Source organism: Gracilinanus agilis, chromosome 1 (genome assembly GCF_016433145.1).
Source record: "Gracilinanus agilis isolate LMUSP501 chromosome 1, AgileGrace, whole genome shotgun sequence".
Taxonomy (NCBI): domain Eukaryota; kingdom Metazoa; phylum Chordata; class Mammalia; order Didelphimorphia; family Didelphidae; genus Gracilinanus; species Gracilinanus agilis.
In genome coordinates this window covers 484,410,984-484,436,292 of record NC_058130.1, presented here as the reverse complement: position 1 = coordinate 484,436,292, position 25,309 = coordinate 484,410,984, and the positions used below count along the sequence as shown (strand labels likewise).

The 25,309-nt window shown below is 37.7% G+C and overlaps 1 protein-coding gene across 1 annotated transcript in view; it reads right to left on the bottom strand.

The window, feature by feature from the left end:
- Positions 1-25,309, bottom strand: part of ZNF704 (zinc finger protein 704) — a 329,242-nt gene that overhangs the window by 30,454 nt on the left and 273,479 nt on the right. Inside the window, exon 4 of the mRNA XM_044665818.1 lies at positions 20,500-20,732. Within this exon, the coding sequence (XP_044521753.1) occupies positions 20,500-20,732 (233 nt within the window). The remainder of the gene's footprint in view (positions 1-20,499; positions 20,733-25,309) is intronic.

Genomic DNA, 25,309 nt, shown 5'->3' with positions numbered 1-25,309 from the left:
TGGGTGCTATGCCACTTGGTGCATACATATTGAGCAGTGTTATTTCCTCATTGTTTATACTGCCTTTAATCAGGATGTAATGACCTTCCCTGTCTTTTTTAATCATATCTATTTTTACTTTGGCTTTGTCAGAAATCATAATAGCCACTCCTGCCTTCTTTTTCTCATTTGATGCCCAAAAGATTTTGCTCAAGCCCTGAACCTTAAACTTGTGTATGTCCACCTGCCTCATATGTGTTTCTTGTAGACAACATATGGTGGGATTTTGGTTTCTAATCCACTCTGCTATTTGCTTCTGTTTTATGAGCGAGTTCATCCCATTCACATTCAGAGTTATAATCATCAGTTGTGCATTTGCTGACATTTTCAAATCTTTCCCCATTCCTATCCCTTCTCCTTAAACTATATCCTTTTAAACCAGTGGTTTGCTATTGAGCCCCTATCCCTTATCCCCTCCCTTGATTAACTTCCCTTTCTAGCCCCTCCCTTATTTTTCCCCCTCTTTTTGTTTTTAAAGGCCTTATGAATTCCCTCCCCCTTCTCCCCTCCCTTTTTTTGACCTCCCCACTCCCCTGCTCCCCTTGGTTTATCCCTTCTAACTTTCTCAGAAGGGTTAGATAAGAGTTTTATGTCCAAATGGATAGTATAGCTACTCTTCCCTCTCCGGGTTGATTACACTGAGAGTAAGGTTTGATTATTACCTCTTTATGCTCTCTTCCTCTCCTTCTTATAATAGTATTTGTCCCCTCTCCCTCCCATGCCCTCTTTGTGTGTAATAGAATATCCTATTTTCTTATTCACTCAAGTTTCTCTTGGTGTCCCCTGCTATTCACCCCCTCTTTCCCACCCCCCATGTCATCTTAGATTATTTAGTGTTCCACCCTCACCCTGCTAATTATTCTTCTGATTACTATAATAGTGAATATTATAATAGTGAATAGAGTTCACTACAGAGAATTATACATAACATTTCTCTACATAGGAATACAGATAATTAGATCTCACTGAGGCCCTTAAAAAGGCAAATTTAAAAATTATGAGTTTTCTTTCTTTCCCCTCTGTATCTTATTTACCTTTTCATGTTTCTCTCGATTTTTGTGTTTGGATATCAAACTTTCCATTTAGTCCTGGTCTTTTCTGTGCAAATACCTGGAATTCTTCAATTTTGTTGAATGCCCATACTTTCCCCTGGAAATATATAGTCAATTTTGATGGGTAATTGATCCGTGGTTGCAGGCCCAGCTCTCTTGCCTTTCTGAATATCGTATTCCAAGCCTTGAGATCTTTTAGCATGGAGGCTGCCAGATCCTGTGTGATCCTGATTGGTACTCCTTGATATTTGAATTGTCTCTTTCTGGCTTCTTGTAAGATTTTTTCTTTTGCTTGGAAACTCCTGAATTTGGCAATTATATTTCTGGGTGTTTTCTTTTCTTGATCGAATGTTGCAGGTGTTCTATAAATCCTTTCAATGTCTATATTGCCCTCTTGTTGTAGGACTTCAGCGCAATTTTGCTGAATTATTTCTGTTAGTATGGAGTCCAGGTTTCTATTAATTTCTGGTTTTTCTAGAAGACCAATTATTCTCAAATTGTCTCTTCTAGACTGGTTTTCTTGGTCTGTCACGATCTCATTGAGATATTTCATGTTTCCTTCTATTTTTTCAGTCTTTTGACTTTGTTTTATTTGTTCTTGTTGTCTTGAGAGATCATTAGCTTCTAATTGCTCAATTCTAGCCTTTAGGGATTGGTTTTCGGCTATAATCTTTCGGTTTTCGGCTATGATCTTTTGATTTTTGGCTGTAATCTTCTGGTTTTCGGCTATGATCTTCTGGTTTTCGGCCATAATCTTCTGGTATTCCTTTTCAATCTGGTCATTTCTGGTGTTCAATTTGTTTATCAGTTCATTTGGTTTCTGAGCCTCACTTTCCATTTGCAAGATTCTACCTTTTAAACAGTTATTTTCTTGCCATATCTCTTCCATTTTCCTCAAAATCTCAGTTTTGAACTCTTCCATAGCTTGTGAGTTTTCTTTATTTGAGCAGGGTCTGGATGCTTGTTTGTTCTCCTCCTCGGTTTGCTCGGTTGTCTGGATTTTCTCTGTGTAAAAGTTGTTGGGTGTTAAAGACTTCTTTTTCTTGTTGTTAATCTTTCTCTTCTGAACTTCCTGAGACTGGGTAGCCATGGTTAGTCCAGCAGCTTCTCAGGTTCATCCTCGCGCTCAGGGTCTTTTGGCTCCTGAGGTCTGAGTTCTGGTTTTTTCCAAGGTCAAGCCCCCTGGTGGACCCCCTTGCTTGATCCTCTGCAGGAGGTTTCTTTACAAGTCTCAGGGCACTGCTTCCACAGTCGTATACCTGTCTGCACTGGTTCCCCACTCAGGGTTTCAGAGCTTTAGCTCGTGGCTGTGTCTGCCTCCACCCTTGCCTCCGCCCGCGCTCTGAGCCCGCGCTCTGTGCCCTGCGTCCACTCTCGGCGCCCTGCTCCCGCGCTCAAATTTTGTGTGCGTTCGTTAGCTTTTTGGGGTCCCAAATCTTGCTGCTCTCAGGAACAGTCTCCGGAGCTGCCAATGACTTGATGGGTGCCCCAAACTTGCTCTATTTCTTTTTAGCTGGCTTCGGCGCTATAGATTTGTTTGGAGGGGGTGGGGGTGGGGTGGTTGCTCAGCCCGCGATTTAGTGAGAGCTGTTTCACCCCTTTATAGCATGGAAATGCCTCGATTCCACGTACCTTCCACGCTGTGCCCTGTTGTGGGGTTCCTCCTTTCATCTGGACTTGTTTTTATGTCCCCTTGAGGAGTTTTGTGTGTTTCGGTCAGGAGAGGTTAAGGGCTGCTTCTTACTCTGCCGCCATCTTAACCCAGAACCCCTATATTGTAATTTATTTAAAGATTTCCTCAATACATTTTTTTTTACCCTCCATATTAGTATCATTTCTAACATGGAAGGGCAATAAGGGTTAGGCAATGGGTGTTTAGTGACTTGCCCATGGTCACACAGGTAGGAAGTGTCTAAGGCCAGGTTTGAACCCAGGACCTCCCATCTCTAAACCTGGCTCTCTATTGCCTGTTACATTTTAATCTGGTTCTGTACCTCACTCTTTTGCTGCCTTGTAGAAAGTGTGACAACTCTAATCTAGTGGATCCTTCATTTTACATGGCAGAAGGCATGTCTCATATCTGCTCATTGGGACTATTACTGATCTGAAACATCATTCTATATAAATACCTCCACGTGCTCTTGGATATTTCCTCATATTTCCTTGTAGAACCCCAAATTTATGACACAGAAACTAAGCAACCACAAGCAAACACAAGCTAGGGACTCCCCGATCAGGATGGCTCAGAGAAACCCAAGGTTACTAACAGGTCAGGATGTCTTGGAGAAATCCACGGTCACTAACAATATGATGTTCATTAGGCTCCCAAATGTAGCATAAAAACCCTACATGCTTGGGGAGTCAGCCAAAAACCACTAACTACAAAGGCTATAGAAATTCCACTTCAGAACTACAGGGCGCCCCTGAGTCTGCCGACACCCGCCACCTTACCTGCCACCCCCTAAGTTTACTGCCAACTCCTGAGCACCAGCCTGGAACCCCAAATGTATATAATCTTTACTCTGACTATGCCCCCCCCCCAACTCTCTTGCTGAGATTTGCTTGGATTGCACTGTCTCTGTGTGCTCCTTGGGTGGCAATCCATTCAGACCCCAACACCCTGATCATTAAACTTAGAATCAAAAGATCTGAATTTGAGCTCTGTTACTTAATTAGCTAGATCACTTTGGGCAATTAATTAATCCACTTAGTTAACTGGAGTTTTTTATATATACATATATATATACACACACACACATATGTATATAATAAATACTACCTATCTTAGGACAGCTAGGTAGGTACAATGCCAAGCCTAGAGTCAGAATGACCTAAGTTCAAATTTGTCCTCAGACACTTATTGACTGTGTGACCCTGGGCAAGCCATTTAATAGTTTGCCTCGGTTTCCTCATCTGTAAAAATGAGATGGAGAAAGAAATGGTAAATTACTCCAATATTTTTTCAAGGAAAACCTGAAATGGGGTCATGAAGAGTCAGGATATTGCTGAAATGACCAAATAACAACAATGAACATTATCCACCTTACAAGTAAGATAATGTTAAGTCAGCCAGTCAACAAGTGTTAAGTGCTTACTATGTGCCAGGTCCTATCCTAAGCCCTGACCTGATAATGTGATTAATTCTATATCTATAACATATTATATGAATATAAGTTATTATAAGTAATGTCAGCAATGTAGTGTTTTGGAGTCAAGAGGATCTGCTTTTTGAAGATCTCCTGCCTCTGTCACTACATGATTCTAAGTTGACAAAATATCATGAGTTTAAGTTATTACATGTGGGATCAGTGGGTTAATGGCCTTGGAGTGAAGAAAAATCTGGCTTCAAGGCTTACTTCTTATAGAGACTATTTATGTGATTCTGGGCAAGTCATTTAACCTTTCGGTGATCTAGGCAAATCCTTAAGTGTTTAAGTTGCAGTGGGGGCAGCTAGGTGGCTCAGTGGATTGAGAGCCAGGTCTAGAAATGAGAAATCCTGGGTTCAAATCTGTTCTCAGATACTCCCTAGCTGTGTGGGCAAGTCACTTCACCCTTATTACTGCTCTTCTGCCTTGGAATCAATTACACAGAATTGATTCCAAGATCTAAGGTAAAGGTTTAAAAAAAATAAATTGCAGAGTTGTTGCCCATCAGCATCAGTAGTTTCCTATTTTTGAGTTCCCTACAGCAATTACGTCACGAGGTTGGACTCAAAAGATTTGGGTTAATAACACTTGAATTGCTTACACCACAGGGTTATTGTGTGGATGCATAGAAATGTGAGCTATATAAAAAAGAAATAACCTGTGACTCCTGTGGATATTTTCCTGAAATGAAATCCCACTGAAGGCAGGCTACACCATGGAGAGGCTTCTCTCTACTGGTATGGAAAATGGAGTTGATACTGATGAGAGAGAACAAAAACTCAAAGAAAGAAAAAAGTTTCCTTGATTGAAAATAAAAATCAGTGAAGGCAGGGGCAGCCATCTCCACTAGAATGTCCCAAAGGTTTATGAAATGATAAAAGATAAAAGTCTTTGGAGACTCACACTGCCAAGGTTGGCCACCCTGTCTGGAAATGCTTGCTTTGGGCCCTGCTGGCTGAGGACAATGGACAGAACACATGGCTTCAATCTGCCAAAGCAGATTAGTTATGTCTGAAGCAACACACTATTCATAAAGGGCTTTGCAAGACTAGTGGCCCACTCTTTTTGAGAGGCCCTATTCTAGGAAGCTGGCACACTCACAGTACCGTAATGTAGCTGTTCCTTAGCCCTCTCAAGCTTCAATGCATTACAAAAAGCTTGTTGACTAATCCCTCTGAAATGTGCAGCATTTAGCTCCAACAACCACTAGAGCTGGGAGTTGTTAAAGGGATGTAAAGGTAGCTGTGGGACAAAGACATGATTAGGTGATTTCAAAGTACAAGATCCTTATGAGTCTGTTTATTGTGAGAAGAGATTCTGGAATCCCGAGGTTCCTTGACTTCCTCATCCCACTGATCTGAATTACATGTAAGATAATGGGAGCCAACAGGAGATGAGAGGTTAAAATCCTCCCCTTGTGGGCTTTGAAAAAGAATCCTATTTTTAGTTTACTTTTTAATTCAAAGTACGGTATGAAACTTTGCATATCAACATTAATTAATGAATTATCACACCCTGATGGTTTCTGTTCATTTTCCAGATGGTAAAACTACAATAGAGGAAATATGTCTTGCCCCAAGGAGCTGATGATTCAATTAGAACTCATAGGTACCAGACATTCCAACCTGTTGTCAGATGATGGAGCCATAAGAAAAATAATAATAATTATAGAAACATGAAATCATAGAGCTGGAAGGTCACTCAGTGATTGATTAATCCTACTCCCTCAATTTTATAGATGAAGAAAGTAATAATGCAATGGCACAGCCCATTTTCAAAATGTGCTCAAAGATGCTTCCTTTTTTGATCTTCACAACAGCCCTAGAGGCTATTTTATAGGTTTTACAGATGAGGAAACTAAGGCTAAGAGATGGAAAAATTATTTATTCAAAGTCTTATGAACAGGAATGACACAATGTAGGCGGAAATGTTTTCTTAGGTAAAACTGTAGTCAAGTAATTTGTGGAACAGCTTCCTATGCATAAAAGACTTTTGTTTAGGGTCTAACACTGCCAGACTGGCAAATGTGATGACAAGGTGGGTATGTCCCTCTGTGCCAGGAAAAAAGGATCATTTATAAGAACATCTGTCTCTTGCTCTTCTAATATCTCAAGTCATCTCAGGGCTTCAGCTGGCATGAAGAGAAATTTACATTCTTCATATCCTTGTCCTTAATAGGAGAAAAGGGAACATTACTAATCGTTTTTCCCAGATGCTGCTCCTTAGTGTTTAGGCCAAACCGAAAAGATGGCAGTTACATTGAAACTTCCAATGAAACAGAAACCACAGAACTCTTCTTATTTATTTTCCCCACCACTATTGAAAACCTTAGTTATAACCTTTTTTGGGGGGGAGCCCAGATCTCCTCTCTTGCTTATGCTGAAGTACAAAGATCACTCCTAGACCTGATGTCAATACTGATGGACATGGAAGCTTTGTCCTTCTTCTGGTCTGGCTTGTGTTAGTTTGCTCCACCTAACTGGCTTTGTGGTCTTCTACACCCGAGAGATAAGTGGGACACTCTTTGGCTTTTGCCCTACCTCAGCTCAGAACTCCCAAACTCAAAGCGATCCACCTGCCTCAGCCTCCTCAGTAATAGAAAGTAGAGGCATGAGCTATCACACCTAGATTATAACCATTTGCATGCTTTTGTTGTTGTTGTTAAGTCATGCCCAACTCTTCATGACTTCATTTGGGATTTTTTGGGCAGAATTGCTAGAGTGGTTTGCAATGAAGAAACATGCAAACAGGGTTAAGGGACTTACCCAGACTGATGTAACTATTAAGTGTCTTAGGCTGAATTTAAACCCAGGTCTTTCTTACTCCAGGCCTGGTATTCTATCCAAAGTGCCACCTAGTTGCCCCATACCATTTGTATATATAGACCCAAAATGAATAATATGGTCTTTATTTACTATACAAATTAGATCCTGCCCTGGGTTGAAAAGAAATATTCTAAGGGTCTAAAGAAATATAATCATGGAATAGGAGAGCTAGAAGAACTTTTTTTAGAGATTATTTGTACAGACTAGGAAACTGAAGTCCTAGGAAGGAAGTGACTTAGTCCTGCAGTGCGTTAATAGTAAAACTGAGACTAGGATCCATGTTTCTTAACCTCCTCCTTTTTAGGTTTTCTAGAGACATGCTAAGTGTGGAGAAGATGAAAGAATCTGTGTCTTTTCATGGGATGAGTTCATAGCACTTAAAAAAAACCCATTCATCTATTTTAAAATACGAAGTGATAGATAACATATTTGTTTACCACTTGCATACAAAAATGACGACTTTCTTGTGGAAAGAAATACAGGAAGCCTGCCGCAGATAGTTCATATTTCAAGTTCATCTTGTGAACTATTCAAGAAATCTGAATCTCAGGTTGGCTTCCTCTTTGTAAAGAAATGCTTCTATTTACTTCTCCTTACCATGTAGTTTATGCAGTCATGGAATACAAGATTTTAACCATTAGTATTAATATGGAAAATCTACTGCTGAAAAATTTACACAATGTACTCCGGACTGGGAAATTACTTTTAGATAATCTGTAACCATTATACCCCTCTCTCAGTATAAATAACGGAAAGCTGATTATATGTACAATACCAGTTCTGTTTATACAATTACATAGCATTCTTACTGATGTCCAAAGGAATCATAAAAGCAGTTAGAAAAAAATTGATTAGTTAAAAAATCTTCTTTTGAAGGCTATCTAAAAATGTCAGTTGTTGATATACTGTGGTACAATCGAACATAACGGACTTCTCTACTAGTAGCAATGCAAGAATCCAGAGCAAGGCTGAGGGACTTATGAGAAAGAAAACTAGCCACATTCAGAGGAAGAACTGTGGGAGGAGAAACACAGAAGAAAAACAATTGCTTGAATACATGGGCTGATGGAGATATTATTGGGGATGTAGACACTAAACGATAACTCTAGTCCAACTATCAATAATATGGAATTAGGTCAAAATCAATGATATACATAAAACCCAGTGGAATTGTGTGTTGGCTAAGGGAGGGTTAGGGGGTCTTGGGGGAGAGGGAAAGAATATGAAACATGTAACTAGGGGGAAATATTCAAAATAAAAATTAAAAAAAAATTAAAATGTCAGTTGAATTTCTGGTGTGAGGAGACCAAAACCTGTCCCAAGCTCTAAATCCCTTTATTAAATATAGAGAAAGTCTATAGTTTTGCATCCAGTTTTCTTTTAATCCCTTTCTCCTCAAGTTTGCATAATTCTTTGAAAATCCTAGGACAGCTAGGTAGCTCAGTGGATAGAATCAGGCCTGGAGTTGGGAGGACTTAGGTTCAAATATGGCCTCAGACACTTCTTAGTTATGTGATCCTGAACAAGCCATTTAATCCTGATTGCCTAGCCCTTGCCCCTCTGTCCAGGAGTTGTTACTAAGTCAGAAAGTAAAGGTTAAAAAAAAGAAAAGGAAAAAGTGAAAAAAGAAAGTCCTTTCATATTCACCTTATTTTATTTACTACATCATCAGAAGGCTCAAAACACGATTTGTGGATACACCAGTAAGGGAACTTAAAAAAATTCTCTCTCTCTTATGTGAAACAAAAGCTCTTCATTGTTACTTCCTCAAAAAAGTTTAGGGCATAAAAGTCATCTTCAATTTGATTTTTATAATCTTACTAACTTTAGGTTAAAAGGCTTTCCACAGGGAAGGACTCATTTGAAAGTGAAAGCATGGATTTACTACATCTGTTCTTTGGCAGCACAGGCTTGCTTCAAATGAACTAAACTATGGTCACCTACAGATGGCTCAAACATAGCTGGGGTCTACAGATAAAACAGTAGCTGTTTGTTATGCTGAAATAAATCAAGCTGAAGAAAAGGGAGAACTAGAAAGACTAGCTAAATAAACAGCTATCAAATTTCGGCATGGGTGATGGGAGGCCAAAACAAACCAAACTGCAGCATCCAAATGCCCAGGTTCACCACGGCTGTTCCCCAGCTACTTAATCCTTGGCTGGTTAGTCACCCTTTCAGAGATGTTAGGAAAAATGAAGGCTATTATCTAATTCATGGAACAATCTCTGAAAATGTATTTTAATACAAAGTTCTTTTATCTTAATGTAAAACCCCAAGCCTGTAATGAAGTCAACAGAACGGCTGAACTTGCTGAACAGAGAGCCAGATTTAAATACAAGGGAGAGGAATGTAGAAGGAAAAGATAGTGTCCTCGATGAGCTCCATGATTAGTCACATGAGATTGGCTTAAGATCCATGGGAAAAAATAACTAAAGGATGAAAAAAATGTAATGTGAAGACTGTCACCAGGCTATTGTGTCTTAAGGTTTACAAAGCACTTTACAAAAATTTAGCCTCAGAATAAATTTGAGAAGTAGGTACGGTTATTATCCACATTTTTACAGATCAGGAAAACTGAAGTAGACGGAGGTGAAATAACTTGTCCAAGGATCTCACAGCTGTTAAGTGTCTAATGCTTGCTTAAACTTGGTTTTCCTGAATTCAGGTCCAGCATTCAAGCTAGTGCACCATCTCTCTGCCTTATGACATTCAGTTGGATGGGCAATCCACTGAGTTAGAACACCAGTTTATAGATCAAGGATTGGCACTGCAGATAGACAAAGGATTGGGCTCAGAACTGAACAGGAGGAAAAGAAAGGGCTGGATGGCATCTGTGAAATTATGCAGTGACTTTAAGAATCCCAAGCTGTTCCCAATACACAAGGATATCTTTTTAATACAAATGTTCTCTTGGTGGTGCTGTATGATTATGAATCTTTGAACACTGTAATCTCTAAGAAATCAAAATTATGGATAACTCAAAGATTAGTGAAGAGGTGTATGCTGGGAATTATAGACTGACTATCTTGAGTGTGGGGACTGTTTGAGTTTTTACCTTTGTATCCCTAATCCCTGGTACTATGTAGTGCCTGGCATATAAGTGCTAATAAAATGCTTATTAAATTATAGAATTAAATTGAAATAGATTTTAGCATATATTTAACAATGACCTATGTATGAGAAGAAATGTAAGGGATATTTTTTTAGTGTGACATTGCCATTTCTTCAGGGTGGGGAAATTCCTAATGTGAAAGCTCATTTCATTGATGCAGAATGTACCTTATATCTTAAAGGATTACCTGGGGTTTCTGTTGAGTCAACAACTCGTCCATTGCCACACTGCTAGTAGATGTGGAGGCAAGGCTAGAACCTACGTGGTACTGATCCTAAGCCTGGCTCTCTAATTGCATGCTATGCTGTAGAAGGGATATCATTCAGGAAAAGTATGCACAAAAAAGGAGGTTTGCTGGGGAGTAAGGAATAAGAGATGAACAGTTCAGTCTCTGCACTGGTATCCAGGAAATTTAATAAAGACCTAGATAGGGGCAGCTAGACGTCTCAGTGGAAAAAGCACCAGACTTGGAGACAGGAGATCCTGGGTTCAAATCTGGCCTCAGATTACTTTCTAGCTATGTGACCCTGGGCAAGTCACTTAACTCCAGTTGCCTAGCCCTTACCATTCTTCTGCCTTGGAACTGATATTTAGTATAAGCTTAAAAAAAAAAAAAAGACCAAATGAAGGGCTCTTGCACATTGGATAAATCCTTTCTGGAGGCTCTGGGAGGTCAGTGGAGAGAAGTGAATAGGGTGAGAAGGCATGGATGGGTTGTGGCTATGTGGGGAAGTTGTGCTTACACCTATACTATTACAAGTGCATTGATACACCTGAAGAAGGGTGCATTGTGTGCACATAAAGAATATAAAGAATTAGGAGGCAACTAGATGACTCAGTGGATGAAAGCATTTGGCCTGGAGTTAGGAGGACCCAAGTTCAAATCCAGCCTCAGACATTTATTATCTGTGTGACCCTGGGCAAGTCACTTAACTTCTGTTTGTCTTAATGTTGTTGAAGGAAATGACAAACCACTCTTGTATCTTGGCGAATAAAACCCCATGGACCATATTAGCATGCTAGGATATATGGGATCACAAAGAGTCAGTCACTACAAACAAAACAACAAGCTATTACTTTGAAAAAGCTAATTTAAAACGACAAGGTACTTCTATTCCTTTTCTTCTATATTTAGGCAATTGCTTATTATAATATATTTAAACCAACCAATGTTTCCAATCAGTTTTAGGGAAAATTATACTTTTTGTCAGGCATAAAATTAGAACCATCCTCACCCCCAACTTTATACCTAATGACGACAACTATGAGCAAGTTGTTTATTCTAGATTTGGGAAGAATAGATTTTAGAGAATTTGTTGGAAGGATTGGCAGGATATCTCATAGTTTGAAATCCTCTTGGGGGAAATCAGTCCAAAGGACATGTGAAACTCTAAAGATTGGTGAGATTTGCAAAAATATGTAAAACACTCATTTTTCTCACTAAAATTTTTTTGTTTTAGAAAAATAGCTATTTTAAATAAAATATGTTAACAATGTATATAATTAACATGAAGTGGGTTTATTGTTTTTTTAAATGAATTGAATATTTAAAAATCTATCAGGTTTAATTTCTAATATGGTAAGCCAGATGGCTCAGAGGATAGAACACTGGGCCTGGAATTAAGGAGACCTGATTTTTAAATCTGGCTTCAGGTACTTCTTAGCTGTGTGATCCTGGGCAAGTCACTTAGTTTCTGTTTGCCTCTGGAGAAGGAAATGGCAAACCACTACAGTAACCTTGCCAAGAAAACCTAGTGGACAGTATTGACATGTTATAGTCCACAGGGTCATAAAGAGTTATATATGACTGAATGAATATCAACAATAAATATCAAAAGATATAGTTTAAATAAACAAAGGTGCTTTGAGGCTCTCATTTTAAGAGCAAACGAGGTCCTAAGACCAAAAAATTTGAGATTCACTGGCCTAGAAGACAGGACTATAAGCAATGAGTGGAAATTACTGAGAGACAGGCTTAGACTCAACATAAAGAACTTTTGAATCATTAGAACTCTCCTAAAGTGAAACTGAATGTTTAAGTTGGTAGTGAATTCTCTTCTCAATGGAGGTATTCATCCAGGAGAGGCTGGATAACTATCTGATAGGACTGTGGTAGAGGAGATTCTTGTTGAGGTATGGGTTACTGGACCACCATGATATCTAGTACCTTCCCACTTGGAATTTCTGTGATTTTGTATTCCGAAGGCATGCAAACGGACAGGGACTCAACCGAGATTAATTGTGAAAAAACTGGCAGTCCCACCACCAAATTGTTTTCCTGAAATTCACTTGGTATATATTCTCCCTAAATAAACAATATGATGAATGGTAGTGAGGTTCCTATGACACCTTGAAGAGCCTGTTCAACCTCTCTTGATGCTGACATCCAGTGTTAATAACACAATAATTCCTCCTCTAAAATGGGAAATTGGAAAGCTAGGGAATTCATCAGGCCTTCTTCCATAGTTCCAATGAGAAGTGTCCTAATGAGAAACATTCTCATCATATACACATACCCACCCCACTTATATAGCTTTAGAGCTGCTTGGGACTATTCATAGTCATCCAGTTGTTTTTAGTTATGTCCCAGTCTTCATGACCCCATTTGGGGTTTTCTGGACAATGACACATTTCCTTCTCTAACTCACTTTACAGATGAGGAAGTGAGGCAATCACAGTTAAGTGATTTACTCTATAATCTTGTTTATACCCAATTATTTTCATCTTGTCTACCCTATAAGACTGTGACCCCCTTGAGAGCAGGGATTGTCTTTTGCCTTCCTCTGTATCTTCATTGCTTATAGCATAGAGCTTGGCACATAATAAATATTTATTGTCTGACTGACAACTTGCTTGTGTTTGGATCCTCACTGCTTATTAGCACAGTGCCTGGCACATAGAAAGCACTTAGTAAATACACACACACACACACACACACACACACACAAAACCACATAATAATTAAACTGAGCTTCTCTAATGATTAATTTAAATGGATTTGATTTAATTTAAATCTACCTCTAGTGCAAATGCTTAAATAATTTCTTTTTTTAAAATCAAATTTATACAATAAATATTTTCAGTTTTTTCTTATTTCACTTATTTAACTAGTAAAATTATTTAACAAATGGCATTTTTGTCTGTGGTTCTGCTAGTCTTTTCTCTTATTCTTTATTTATTTGGCCCATGGCTTTTTAACGAAGGCTGCTTGCTTACTTATTTCATGAGAGTACTTCCTTGCCCAGGGATATCAGGAATTATTTAAAGGGTCATTTCCCTAATTTGTTATTTCTGTGAATGCGTACTTCTGTATGATAGGTTTCTTTCAAATAATTTATAGTAAATAAGATAAATGATTATGTGTCTTCTTTCTAGAGGGCAACCTCAGTCTTATTATCTTAAGAAAGACTCCCTGAAAGCTGACATTTCTGCTATTTTCCTAAGCTTTTCTATAATTTTGAGATCATTGATATTACTTTGGATTTGAATTTCCTTTGTTTTACTCATTATATGTTACTAGTGATAGAAATGCTTCATTCATTCTTGACAGAATAATGGGGGTGCTAATCTGATTTTCTAAAAAAGAAGCTGTGTATTATAAAGGCAAACATTACTACCAGTGTCACATTACAGAAATCTTTGTAACACATGTTATTTACTTATTCATATGTCACTGCTTCAAAACTGCCAGCAAAGCCTATCATGACAATATGTCTTCATTTCATTCAGTCCTCATCATCTGGTACACAATCTTCAACTAGTTGTCTATGTTAGAAGTTATATCCTGAAATGATTTTTATCAGAGCAACTTATGCCAGTCCTTTGTGGATAGTCAGATGATTGAAGGATGTCAATGTAGAGAAGATATGTCAAACTCTAGGGCCCCAATTGGATTAAATGTAATCGAGAACTATTTAAAAAAATAAACAAAAATACATCATAGATAGTTAATTTATAGTTTTTAAAGTTAATATTTGATCTGAAGGGATTCATTTCTCTGAGTTTGACAGCACTGGTATGGAGGAACAATTGGAAGTGGAAGACCCAGGACACTGGAAACACTGTTTCCCTGCCTCCTATCTTTCTGGCTCACTTTTCATCTGTGGTACAATGAGTATAAAATTTGTACTACTTTGTTTCCCAGGGTTATTGCGAGGAAAGTGCTTTACAATGTTATTTAAATTGAAGAAGATGGGTTGTGGCTGCTCCTTGTCTGAAGATCTATTTTCAAATCCACTTCACCTATAATTCTGGGTAATATGGAAGAAATAGTTGCTTTTAGCTCTTTTAGCTGGTGAAGTGATGACTAGGCTTCTTAAGTACAGTACTCCTAACATTTCCACCAAGGTAAATGGAATACTGTCCATATCCAATGACAAAAGTTTTAGAAATCTCCAGTTTCAAGCATATGGAGCAATTATCTTCACAAACGCTTGGAACAAAGCAGTGTTCTCCCCACTCCTTCCTTTTCAGTTTAAAGTCTCTTTGTTCAGATTTCTAAGACTTTAGGGGAATATATTTTCACCAGATCTCCTTAAATGCATCCCAATCTCAGGTCTACAGACCCTCATTTCTATATTTCAAGATATGTTCCAGAAATTCAAATCTTGTTCTTAGATGCAATTTTCCTAATTAGTTGAGCTATCCTCAAAACTGATTTTATTTTTACAAACTCTCCCTTTTACTCAGCATTACTGGTAAAAACATTATCTGTAGCCTTAATATCTTAACATTTTTACCCAGTATTTATAATCATTAGTAACTTTTTTTTTCCTGTTTCTTCTGGAAGTCCAAGTTATTCTCATATGAAGCACTAGTAAGGAGCAGTGCTTTTCAGACTTGAAAAACTTTAGGAGAATCCTAATGATATCTGGATATATGCCTCAGGAAGATGGCAAACGTTTCTAATGTTCATATCGCATCAACAAATACCTATTTGGTACCCCTTAGCAAGGTGTCACCAGCTACTAACATTCAATCTCTTCTTTCTGTAACTTTTTTTTTTTGAGAATGGATTTCTCTATCTTATTTTAGCAGTCATTCATGGACCTGAACTAATAGCAATCAGCACAAAAGATTTAAACTGGTTTGTTTTTCCAATCTGGGCTAGTTTGCTACTTCTTAGACGGCCTGGTGACCCCTTACTCCTGGATGCTCACCATATTAATACCAGACTTAATATGGATACTCAGTTGTCTGGATCTTATTGAAGCTCAGAAGTACTGAGTGCAAGTAATCCACCAGCCTTAAACATCTCTATTTGTAGGGATTTTAGGCACATGCCATCATGCCTACTTTTTTCTTTGACTCTTCTTGAATCATTATATTCTTAATGATCTCTACCGATTCATAGCATCAATTTTTGGAGCACAAGATGCTGTTTTCACTTTGGAATATCTTATTCCTTCTTCAAAAGGAATAGCCTTGTGCTAACCCTATTATATAATTCCAAGTATTCAAAGGTTGTTATAGGTATTGCTATAAGCCTCTTTCAATTTTTTCCCTCCAAAGTTCTTTCATTTTTTTAATGGAACATTTTCTTTATTCTCATAACCTGGAGGGTAGAGACATTTCCCTCCCCATCCTCCCTTTTCCTTTAGGATAGAGATCGATATACATTCTGTGCATACCTAGTAGTCAAATGCTATAATAGAAAGACAAATGCGTCACCTATTCTGTTGGTTAAAGCAAAATCCTACTGGTTCTTAATCCTTGTTAGAAGAAACGTTCAGTCCTCAGTTCTCAGTTGTTTTTGTTGGCAGCTTTTGTGATCAATTTTCATAGCAAAAAGCTAGGACAGGAGCAGAAAGGATGCTAACTGGAAATACTTTGCTATAGAAATCAATTGTCTTGAATTCTTGTGCCAACTTATTTTTCTTCAGAGATTCTTAGGAATGGCTGTGTCTAGTCACTAATCCACTTTACAAAAGTCTGATTCTGCTACCAGTGTGGCTATAGCCTTGGGGTGGGAACCAGAAAAAAGCTTAACAGATATGATTCAGAGAAATAGTAGGGAAATGAGTTAGCTTCAACAGCTATCATGATCACTTGCTGTCACACTGTTTTATATTGTATGAGGATATTAGAACAACCAAGTCATGAATCCTTCCCATGAGAAATCCATAAGTAACTCCATCAAATCACAGTGATGACCAGGAAATGAAAACTAAGGCAAACACTGGTAAACTGCTTTTACCCTTCAGCTTCTCTCACTATTTCCCTGAATTCACTTTTTTCTCACATCCAGTAAAAGTATTCCTCTTCCAACATGTATTGCCTAACTCTAAGTCAACTCTCTATCAACATTTTACTCTTTTTTGTGTCAAGGCTGTTCTCATCTTGACATACACCAGGAACTGGCCTACCACCCCCAAATAATCTCATAGAAATATAATTGCTGTTCATTTCTCTAGCTGTTCCCAAAGTAATAAAAGCTGTGGAGGAACTGTTTCCATGCTGTACATACAGAAGCTGGATGACTACTTGTTGAGAATGAGATAGAAGGAATTCCTATGGATAAGATGGCCTTCAAGGTCCCTTCCAGCTCTGAGATTCTGTCAACTGTTTGGCTCTTCCCTCCCCATCCCTATAATGTCCTAATTTCCTCATAGGGTCTAATTTTAAAATTGTACAATCAGGCAACAAGTACTGATTTATTACATGCTGGCTATTTTCCATGTTGTACTAGGAACCATGAAGGATGCATAAGAACTAGAAGGTATGGTCCACATTTTGAAATGGGAACCATTTGCTTTAAGAGAAAGCCTTTTTCAAGAGCAAACAATTTGTTGATGTTCGGTTGTTTTCAGTCTTGTCTGGCTCTTCGTGATTCCATTTGGGGTTTTCTTGGCAAAGCTACTGGAGTGGTTTGCCATTTCCTTCTCCATTCATTTTATATAAGAGGAAACTGAGGTGAATAGGATCAATGATTTGCCCATGGCCACCCAGCTAGTAAATGTCTGCGACCAGATTTGAACTCAGGAAGAAATGAGTCTTCTTGACTTCTGGTCTGGCACCTTACCCACTGCTCTCTCTAGCTACCTTGTAAACAATACAGTGTATGCATATGTAGATCCAAATATGGTGCACACTACGTATAGTTCATCATGCATTATAGAGACATTGATATAACTTTTCTGTGATAAAGAATCTAAAAGAATGGCATTATAGCAACACAGAGAATTAATCAATTAACTACCAACAAGCATTCGTTAAGTGTCTACTAAGGTGCCAGGCAATGGGATAACATTAAATCCTCACTGACCAAAAGGCAGCCAGGAAGGATTCATTTGACAAGCAAAAGTCTCTTCTGTCTCACCTAGCTATCTGGAAAAGGTATCACCAGTGGTACCACCCTTTAGAAAGAAGACCATGAGGCATCAGTGCCTCCTAGTGGCAATGAGATGACCCCAATTCTCAATGAGCGATGCAGGCTTGATGTTGGGAGAAGCTTCATAGCAATTAGAGCTTTACACAGGCGCAAGAGGCCATTTCAGAAGCTGGTGAGTCCCCCTTTCTTAGAGGGCTTTCAGCAGAGGTTGGATGGTCACTTATTAGGTATGTTATAGGAGGAATTCCTATAGTGTGAGATTCTTCATCTTTTCTGTGCCGTGGACCCCTTTGGCTGTCTGGTGACACCTCTGGATCCCTTCTCAGAATCATGTTTTTAAATGCATAAAATAAAATATGCAGTAACAAAAGAAACCAATTATACTGAAATAAAAATGCAATTTTATTCAAGTTCATGAACTTTCTGAAATTTGTCTGTGGATCCTAGGTTAGGAACCTCTTACTGTAGTGAATGGTTTGGCTCTTAAATACTATGACTTTAGATTAAAAACTCTAGTAGATCTTACCAAGTTGGAAAAGCTTAAAATATAAGACTAGAAAAAAATTGTATATCTTTGTCAGGAACCACCCTCATCATCAAAGATTTGTCTGTTCTTTCTTTCTTTTTTTTTTTTTAAAGCCACAACAACTCTTTAAGATAATCTACAAAGTCTTAAAAGTACGAGACTCTTTGTGGAGGGAGGTGAAATTATAGATCCTTGAATCATACATACATGTGATAGCAGTGTACTAAGATTTGTCCTCTACAGCTGGAATTTTTAACTTTGGATTTCTGAATTTGTTAATGTAAAGATAACTATATTTCATTGTAATTGTGACACAATAAAGATTATAGAACTGCCATACAAGGAAATTAAAAAAATAAAAAAATAAATAGGCACACAATGATAGCTATTATTAAAATTGTAAAAGGTAGCCCAAACCACCTTCCAGCTCAATCAATCAATTAATATCGATTCAGTGCTTCTATATATCTGTTATGTTAATAATGAGAAAAAAATGAACAGAATATAAATTGAAATGGGTGGGGATGGGGGTAGGAGTGGGTGAGAGATCATTTTTTTTACTCTATATCCTCCTAAAAATAACTTCTATTTTTCATCTTTCTTTAACTTGATAATTAACAGTATTACTCTCTCACCCTCAACAAGGCCAGTTTAAGGATTCAAGGATCAATAACATGGGTTACAAAATAATCAATTGGCTCAGGTTACATAATTAGCTAATTTAAGCTGCATTATACATTAAGCTGATCCTGAGTGTTTCCCAGGGGCAAGTCAGGGTCTGAGTCAAGGGAGAAGTCACTAAGAAGCAAAAATAAACATCTTGTTTTTTTCCTTCTTCCTAGGGAGAACCCCTTTTCATCCTACTATGTAAAACATGTCTTGTTGTGTTAAGAGAGGAGCAGGGAAGAAAAATGTTGGATTGGTGCCATCTCTTTGTTTTCCTTGTTGAGAGGAGCTGGAATAAATAAATAATTTATTCACTGAAAGCTCGGGACTTTGCTTTGAATTTTACTTGGTGTATAATTATGGATAGTGCAGCTAACACAGATCACCTTTTAAAATCTAGGAATGATGGAATTTTTAAAAATCTGTACAACATCTTCCAAGAAATATATTTCAATATAGCTCTACTTTTTAAAGTACAAAACTGTGAGTAAATTATATTTTTGTAAAAATAGCTTAATTCTGAATGTATCAGGAAACTTTCCATTTAAAATGACCTCCCTGCAAGGCTTTTTTTTTATAAAGCTAATTCCCTACTTTCGTTTCTTTTCTTTTTTTGGTTTAAATTCAGACTTTCACATTTCAGGTTTTCTTAATGTGAAGTCCACATTTATGCTATGCACCAAATCTGATAAGGTCAAGAACTGTAATGATATTATTAAGTCCATTTATACAGATGATGAAATTGTTTTTTAAGAGAAGGCACAGAGAGAGCTGGGGCAGAACTGAGATTGGAGCACATCCCTCGAAGCTCATTTCCATGGTGGGTAAACACACAGAAAAACAGTTGGCTTGGTGGTGTTAGATAAACATAGTATCTATTCAGTGTAGTGCTTAGAACCATCAAAGATTTGGTTAAAAGGAGTCACTGAGTTCATACAATAATGAACGACACAGACAATTAGTGGATTAAAATTCTGTCTCCAAAGAGCACATGTAAAATAACTGGTGGCCACTTATAATCTTAGGTTTCATTTACAATTTTTTTTTTGTACCAGGGCACATTAGGGATATTTAGGTAAAAACAAGTTCAAAGGGACTTTAAGAAAACAAAGGCAATAATAACAATGAATGACTATGAAACAAACACTCACAAATTCCTGTACCAAATTCTTAATATAGATCCATCTATATCATCACCCCAGGAGGATGATAGTTAGCTCTAATTTAGATTTACTTCCAGGTCATCCTGATGAGCACCTTAAGTGATTTTACCAAATACTGAAAAATGGTTTTACTGCTCTGGTTAAACAACAAAGATATTTATAAATAAATACCAACAGAAAAACTCCTAAAATTTTTTATGAAAAATGTGATTAACTTAATCAGTATTGTAAGATACTGGCTTTTGCTGTGAAGCTTCTTAAAAGGCGAGCTAATAAAAGTCAATATTGTTTCCCAGTTATAAAGCACTTATTGAAAACAAATGATACTATCCTTCTCACTAAACAAATTCACCATAATATTGTCAGATTCGGAACAAAACCAATCTGAAAATATAAGATGTTTTCAAAGACCATCCTTGTATTATCTGGCATTGTTAGTAGTAGGTATTATAAAGATTACTCGAAAAGATTCTAGCTTAAGGCATCAACTCAACTTCAGTTTAAAGTGAAGTGTTTCACCCTGCCAGAGTTTGAGGCAGGATAAACAATTGATTTTAATGATGAAAAAGACTTCTGAAATATAAAGTCTGTTCATGAAACCAAGAACACAGAAGTGATGTAACTGGAGGCAAGACAAACCTTTCTTTTCCTGGGAATGGGTTCATCAAAGAGGAGGTTGCTCGCTTCTGTTTCATCAATGCCGTCGTCTGGCTGAGTGGGTGTTCGGAAAGGTTTGAAGCTATCGGCTGACAGAGGTGGAGACGGGGTGGACGGGTTGGATTGATCGCTGGGGGCACTCCAGCTCCAGTACCCACTACTGCTGGTACTCGAAGGCACAAATCCCCCTTCTTTCCAAGATCCACTGAGGCTCTCTGTTTATACACAAACACATCAATGAATAAATACTTCTTTACACTGAGGTTCAACAAGTGTTAGAATTGAGAATTCTTTTCTCTGGGAATCCTGTCTCTGATCCTGTTTAATCATGTATATTCTGTTAAATGATTTGCATGAAGTGGTAATGGCGAGGTTCAGAACTCTATTTACACATCCCAAACATGCCATGAGCTTATGATCTCTTGGTTATTTTCACTAAATGTTCACTTAGTTTTGGCTAGGAATTTTGGCTAGATAACAGAGACTGGATAACAGTCTCCGGATAACAGGATAACAGAAAAGGATCACAATGGATTGAGTTAATGAGAATAAGGTTATCACCAATTCTGAAGCAAATCTTTTATTATTGGAAGAAATACCTTTATTTGGTATAAACAGCTCCACTTTCTACTACAGATTAAATCACTGAATCAGACAATTTATTAATTGAGCAGGTTTTTTTTTTTGCCTAATTGAACATCAAATTACTTTCTTTATAATTATAAGAACAAACGTTTGTGCTAAGGAAGCAAATAACATTCCACTTAAAGAAAAATGCCTATTGTAATTGTGCTCTTTTAGCATCAAAGAAATATGAAAAAATTTTCCAATAAGACATAGCAAAGGACTTCAGGGATAATGACAAGGATGAAAAATGGAACCTTTTATTTATATTATAATCCCTTTCTTTTTTTAAACCCTTATCTTCCATCTTAGAATAAATACTTTGTATTGGTTCCAAGGTAGAAGAGTGGTAAGGGCTAGGCAATGTGGGTCAAGTGACTTGCACAGGGTCACATAGCTAGGAAGTGTCTGAGATCAAATTTGAACCCAGGACCTCCCATCCCTAGGTCCGGTTCTCAATCCACTGAGCTGTCATCTCCCAATCCCTTTCTTTCTGATAAGCTCAAAAGAGATATGCAGCCCTGTGTTTCTGAAATAAGTTATATGCTTTAAATATATTATGGGTTAAGAGCTCTTTCTATGAGCCAAGAAAGTAAAATAGAATGCCCACCTTCTAAGTCATTTTAATGAGAAATGCCATGCTACTCACCAGAGAGGGTAGTTATTTACATCAAAAACATGTCATGTTTTACTAGCATTTAGTACTGTGGAAATACTCAAGTCTACTCCAGCATATGCTATATCATGAGATACTGATTCATAGTACAGAATAACTTGTGGTCTTCCAACAATACCTCATAAAGTCTGATGGTGTTAACTAGAAAAAAAGCATGTTTTTGACAGGTCTGCCGAAGTGTTGGTTAGATTTAATGTATAACTTCAGGCTTGTAATAAAAATGTTCAAACCATAGCTCATTACTTTTTTTTTTTTTTTGATTCAGTACTGTTTTTAGCAGTGGATTTTTTTATTGCTGGTAGAATTGCTGTTCAAGAATATGTTAACTTATTTAGCATTTTAGAATTTTGACAGGCCTGATACAGGGGCTAGAATAAAAAAAAATGTCAACATCTACAGTGAACTTTAACGGGTTCAACTGTCTAAGAGGCAAGATGATTTGATTTGATCTCTGCCTCTCTCTCTCATATCATCTATCCATTTCCTCTTTCTAGGTAAAGTGCTGGGTCTAGTGCCAGGAAAACCTGAGTTCAAATATGGCCACATAGACTTATTAGTTATAGAGCCCTGGGGCAAGTTATTTAACCTCTAACTACCTCAATTTCCTCAACCATCAAATGGGGATAATAAGAGTAGGTATATCCTGGGATGTTGTGAGGATTATATAAGATAATATTTGCAAAGTGATTTACACTGTAATTTCATCTCTTCCTCCTTCTCTCTCTCCCTTCTTACCACAATGGAAATAAAACACTTTTAAGTAAAATAACTTCACTATACCCTAAATTACATTATCTAAGTTGGTGGGGGGTGGGGGGATGGGAGCAGGATTGGATATGTTTCAGAGGACCAGCAAAATGCAAACATTGCAGAGACAGATTATGGGGCAAGGAGGCATGATGCAAGAGGGAAGAATAGGGAGCTGATACTAGAAGCTCTTTCATCTTTATTACCATGTATTTATTTCCCATTTTAGATTAGGCATAAGTGCTCATTTTATTTGGGTAGAGGAGTCTTTATGTGTGGGAAAGGAAGATACAAGGACAGGTATCTTACCTCTCATGTGTTATACCTATCACAAAACGGGCACAGGGGCTGAAGACAGGTTGTGATGGGGACCTTTGCTTGTCAACATCTATTTGATATCTTTTTTTTTCTTCGATAAAAGCAGAGAATGAAAATAATTCTTGACCTGCCTTTGGATACTTTCACCTTTTATAAAATAGAGGAAGTAATGAAGGGAGCTATTATACAGGGCCTGATTCTAATCAACAAGGAAGGGGCCTGGTTCATGAAGTTGTAATCCTGGACAGGTCTACCATGAATTATTGGTTTGCCTAAGATCAAGAAAAAACAAAAGGAGAGGCAGCTATATGGTCACAGGTGCACCGAGGTCAGGTTTGTAGTCAGGGATTAGAGGAGAAAGTTCCTGCTGATCTCTGTGACTACTGGGGATGCCCATGCCCATGCTCCTTTATCTGGCCCTTGAAAGCTCAGAGGGACACACAAAAAGTATAGGATGGTAGCTATTTTCTTTAAGGGGTTATCAAACAATAGATTTAGACTGATTATGATTGGTCCCAGAGGGAAAAACTAGGAGTAGTGAACTAGGAAGAAGTTGAGGGCAGAGAACTGTCTTTCTTTCTGCTTATATCTGTATTTTTGGAGGTTAGCACAGTAAAATGTTTATTGACTTGGCTTAACTAGCAAAGACAGGAATGAGGAGAGGGGGGTTGACCCTCTAAGACTTTATGATTAAGATGGACAATGTTGATTACAGCTTGAAGTACACCCCAGATTTCAGGAAAGCAAATTTCAAGGCTGTTCAGAGAGCTCTGGAAGATGCACAAAAGACTGCATCACTTTCAGGTAATGGAAGACAGCTTGAGAGCACAACATATGAATGTTGGATGTAGAGACAGAAAAACCTGAATTCGAAATCTGCCTCAGACATTTACAGACTGTTTAAGTCTGTAATTCATTCTTCTAAGCCTCAGTTTCTTCATCTGTAAAATGTGAAAATAATTCTCAGGGTTGTGAAAATGAGATAATGTAGATTAAGTTCTTTGGAAACCTTAAAGAATTATATAAATGCTAGCTATTACATGAATAATTATGGCAGACTATGAAGGATTTGCACTTGCACTTGGGGAGAGTGCCTGGAAGTCTAAAGCTCAGGGTGTTTTGAAGCTTCTGAAAACTAAGGAAAGCAAGAGAGATTTTTCAGATATAGTGGGGGAGAGGAACAAAAGAAAAGCAAAGAATGGACTAGTCAGGTGACTGGAGTAAATAGGACTACAGAGAAAGTGAAACTACTCATTTCTAATACTGGTTCTGTCTTCCCCCAAAATGAAAATGATATTCCAACTAAGAGGAATTGAACAAATAAGGATAATAGAGGTGGGGATGGTTCTGTGGGAACAGTGATGGATTTGGAATCAGAGAAATAGAGTTTAAATTCCATCTCTGCCTCTTTGAACCTTATACAAAATCAAGCGACTGCACAAGTTGCTTACATGGGTCTCAGTTTCCTCATCTGTAAAATGAGAGAAGTAGACTTGATCTCATTCTGTCGAATTCAAATAGAGACTATATAACAACTTAGAAAGCCATAAATCAACACTATCAGTGTTATAGATTACATTTTTATTTAATTTATCTAATGTTTCCCATTTATATTTTAATCTCTTTGGGGCTGCAGAAGGGAACTGGAGCTGCCTGTAGCCATGGGCAGTAAGCCTGACCTCTATGGCCCAGATGACCTCTGAGATCCCATCTAACTCTAAATTGATGCTCCTATATGAAGTAGAGATAGAAACCTGGGGCTAGTGAGGATGTACTATGATAGCATCTAGATTCCCCGGATGAGGAAATTGTTTTGGTTCCATTATATATGGCAGAGAGGGCAACTAATGTGTTTTAGGACAGAATTGAGATATGAAATGTTCTTGGTATGTTAGAAAGAGGGCCCAAATCTAATAAAATGAAAATGAAAAAGAATCAATCCTTAACCTAGATTTAAAAAAAAAAATCAACCACAAGTTCTATATAAGGGAAATGTGGCTAGACCACAATTTATGTAAAATGACTCAGGGATTTTAGTGGATTGCAAACTCAATATATTAACTGTGGCATGACAGCCAAAAGAACTAATGTGATAGTTATCTTACTGGATAGAAGGGTGGTATTCAGAGTAAATGATTTGATAATCCCTACTGTACTCTGCCAGGCTTTGGCAGTTTTGTGAAGAAAGATTAATTTGGCAGTGGCTATAAACAAAGGTCCAAAAGCAAGGGGAAATGAAAACTGGAAAACTTACACTCATAAAATTGGGATTGTGGCAGAGGGAAGGATACAAACAATACTGTAGAAGTGGAATCAACATGATGTCATAATTCATTTTATACAAAATGTGAATGAGAAGAGTCAAGAGAATCCAACTATTCAAATATGGACACAGGGTGAATGGTGATACCACATACAGAAATAGCA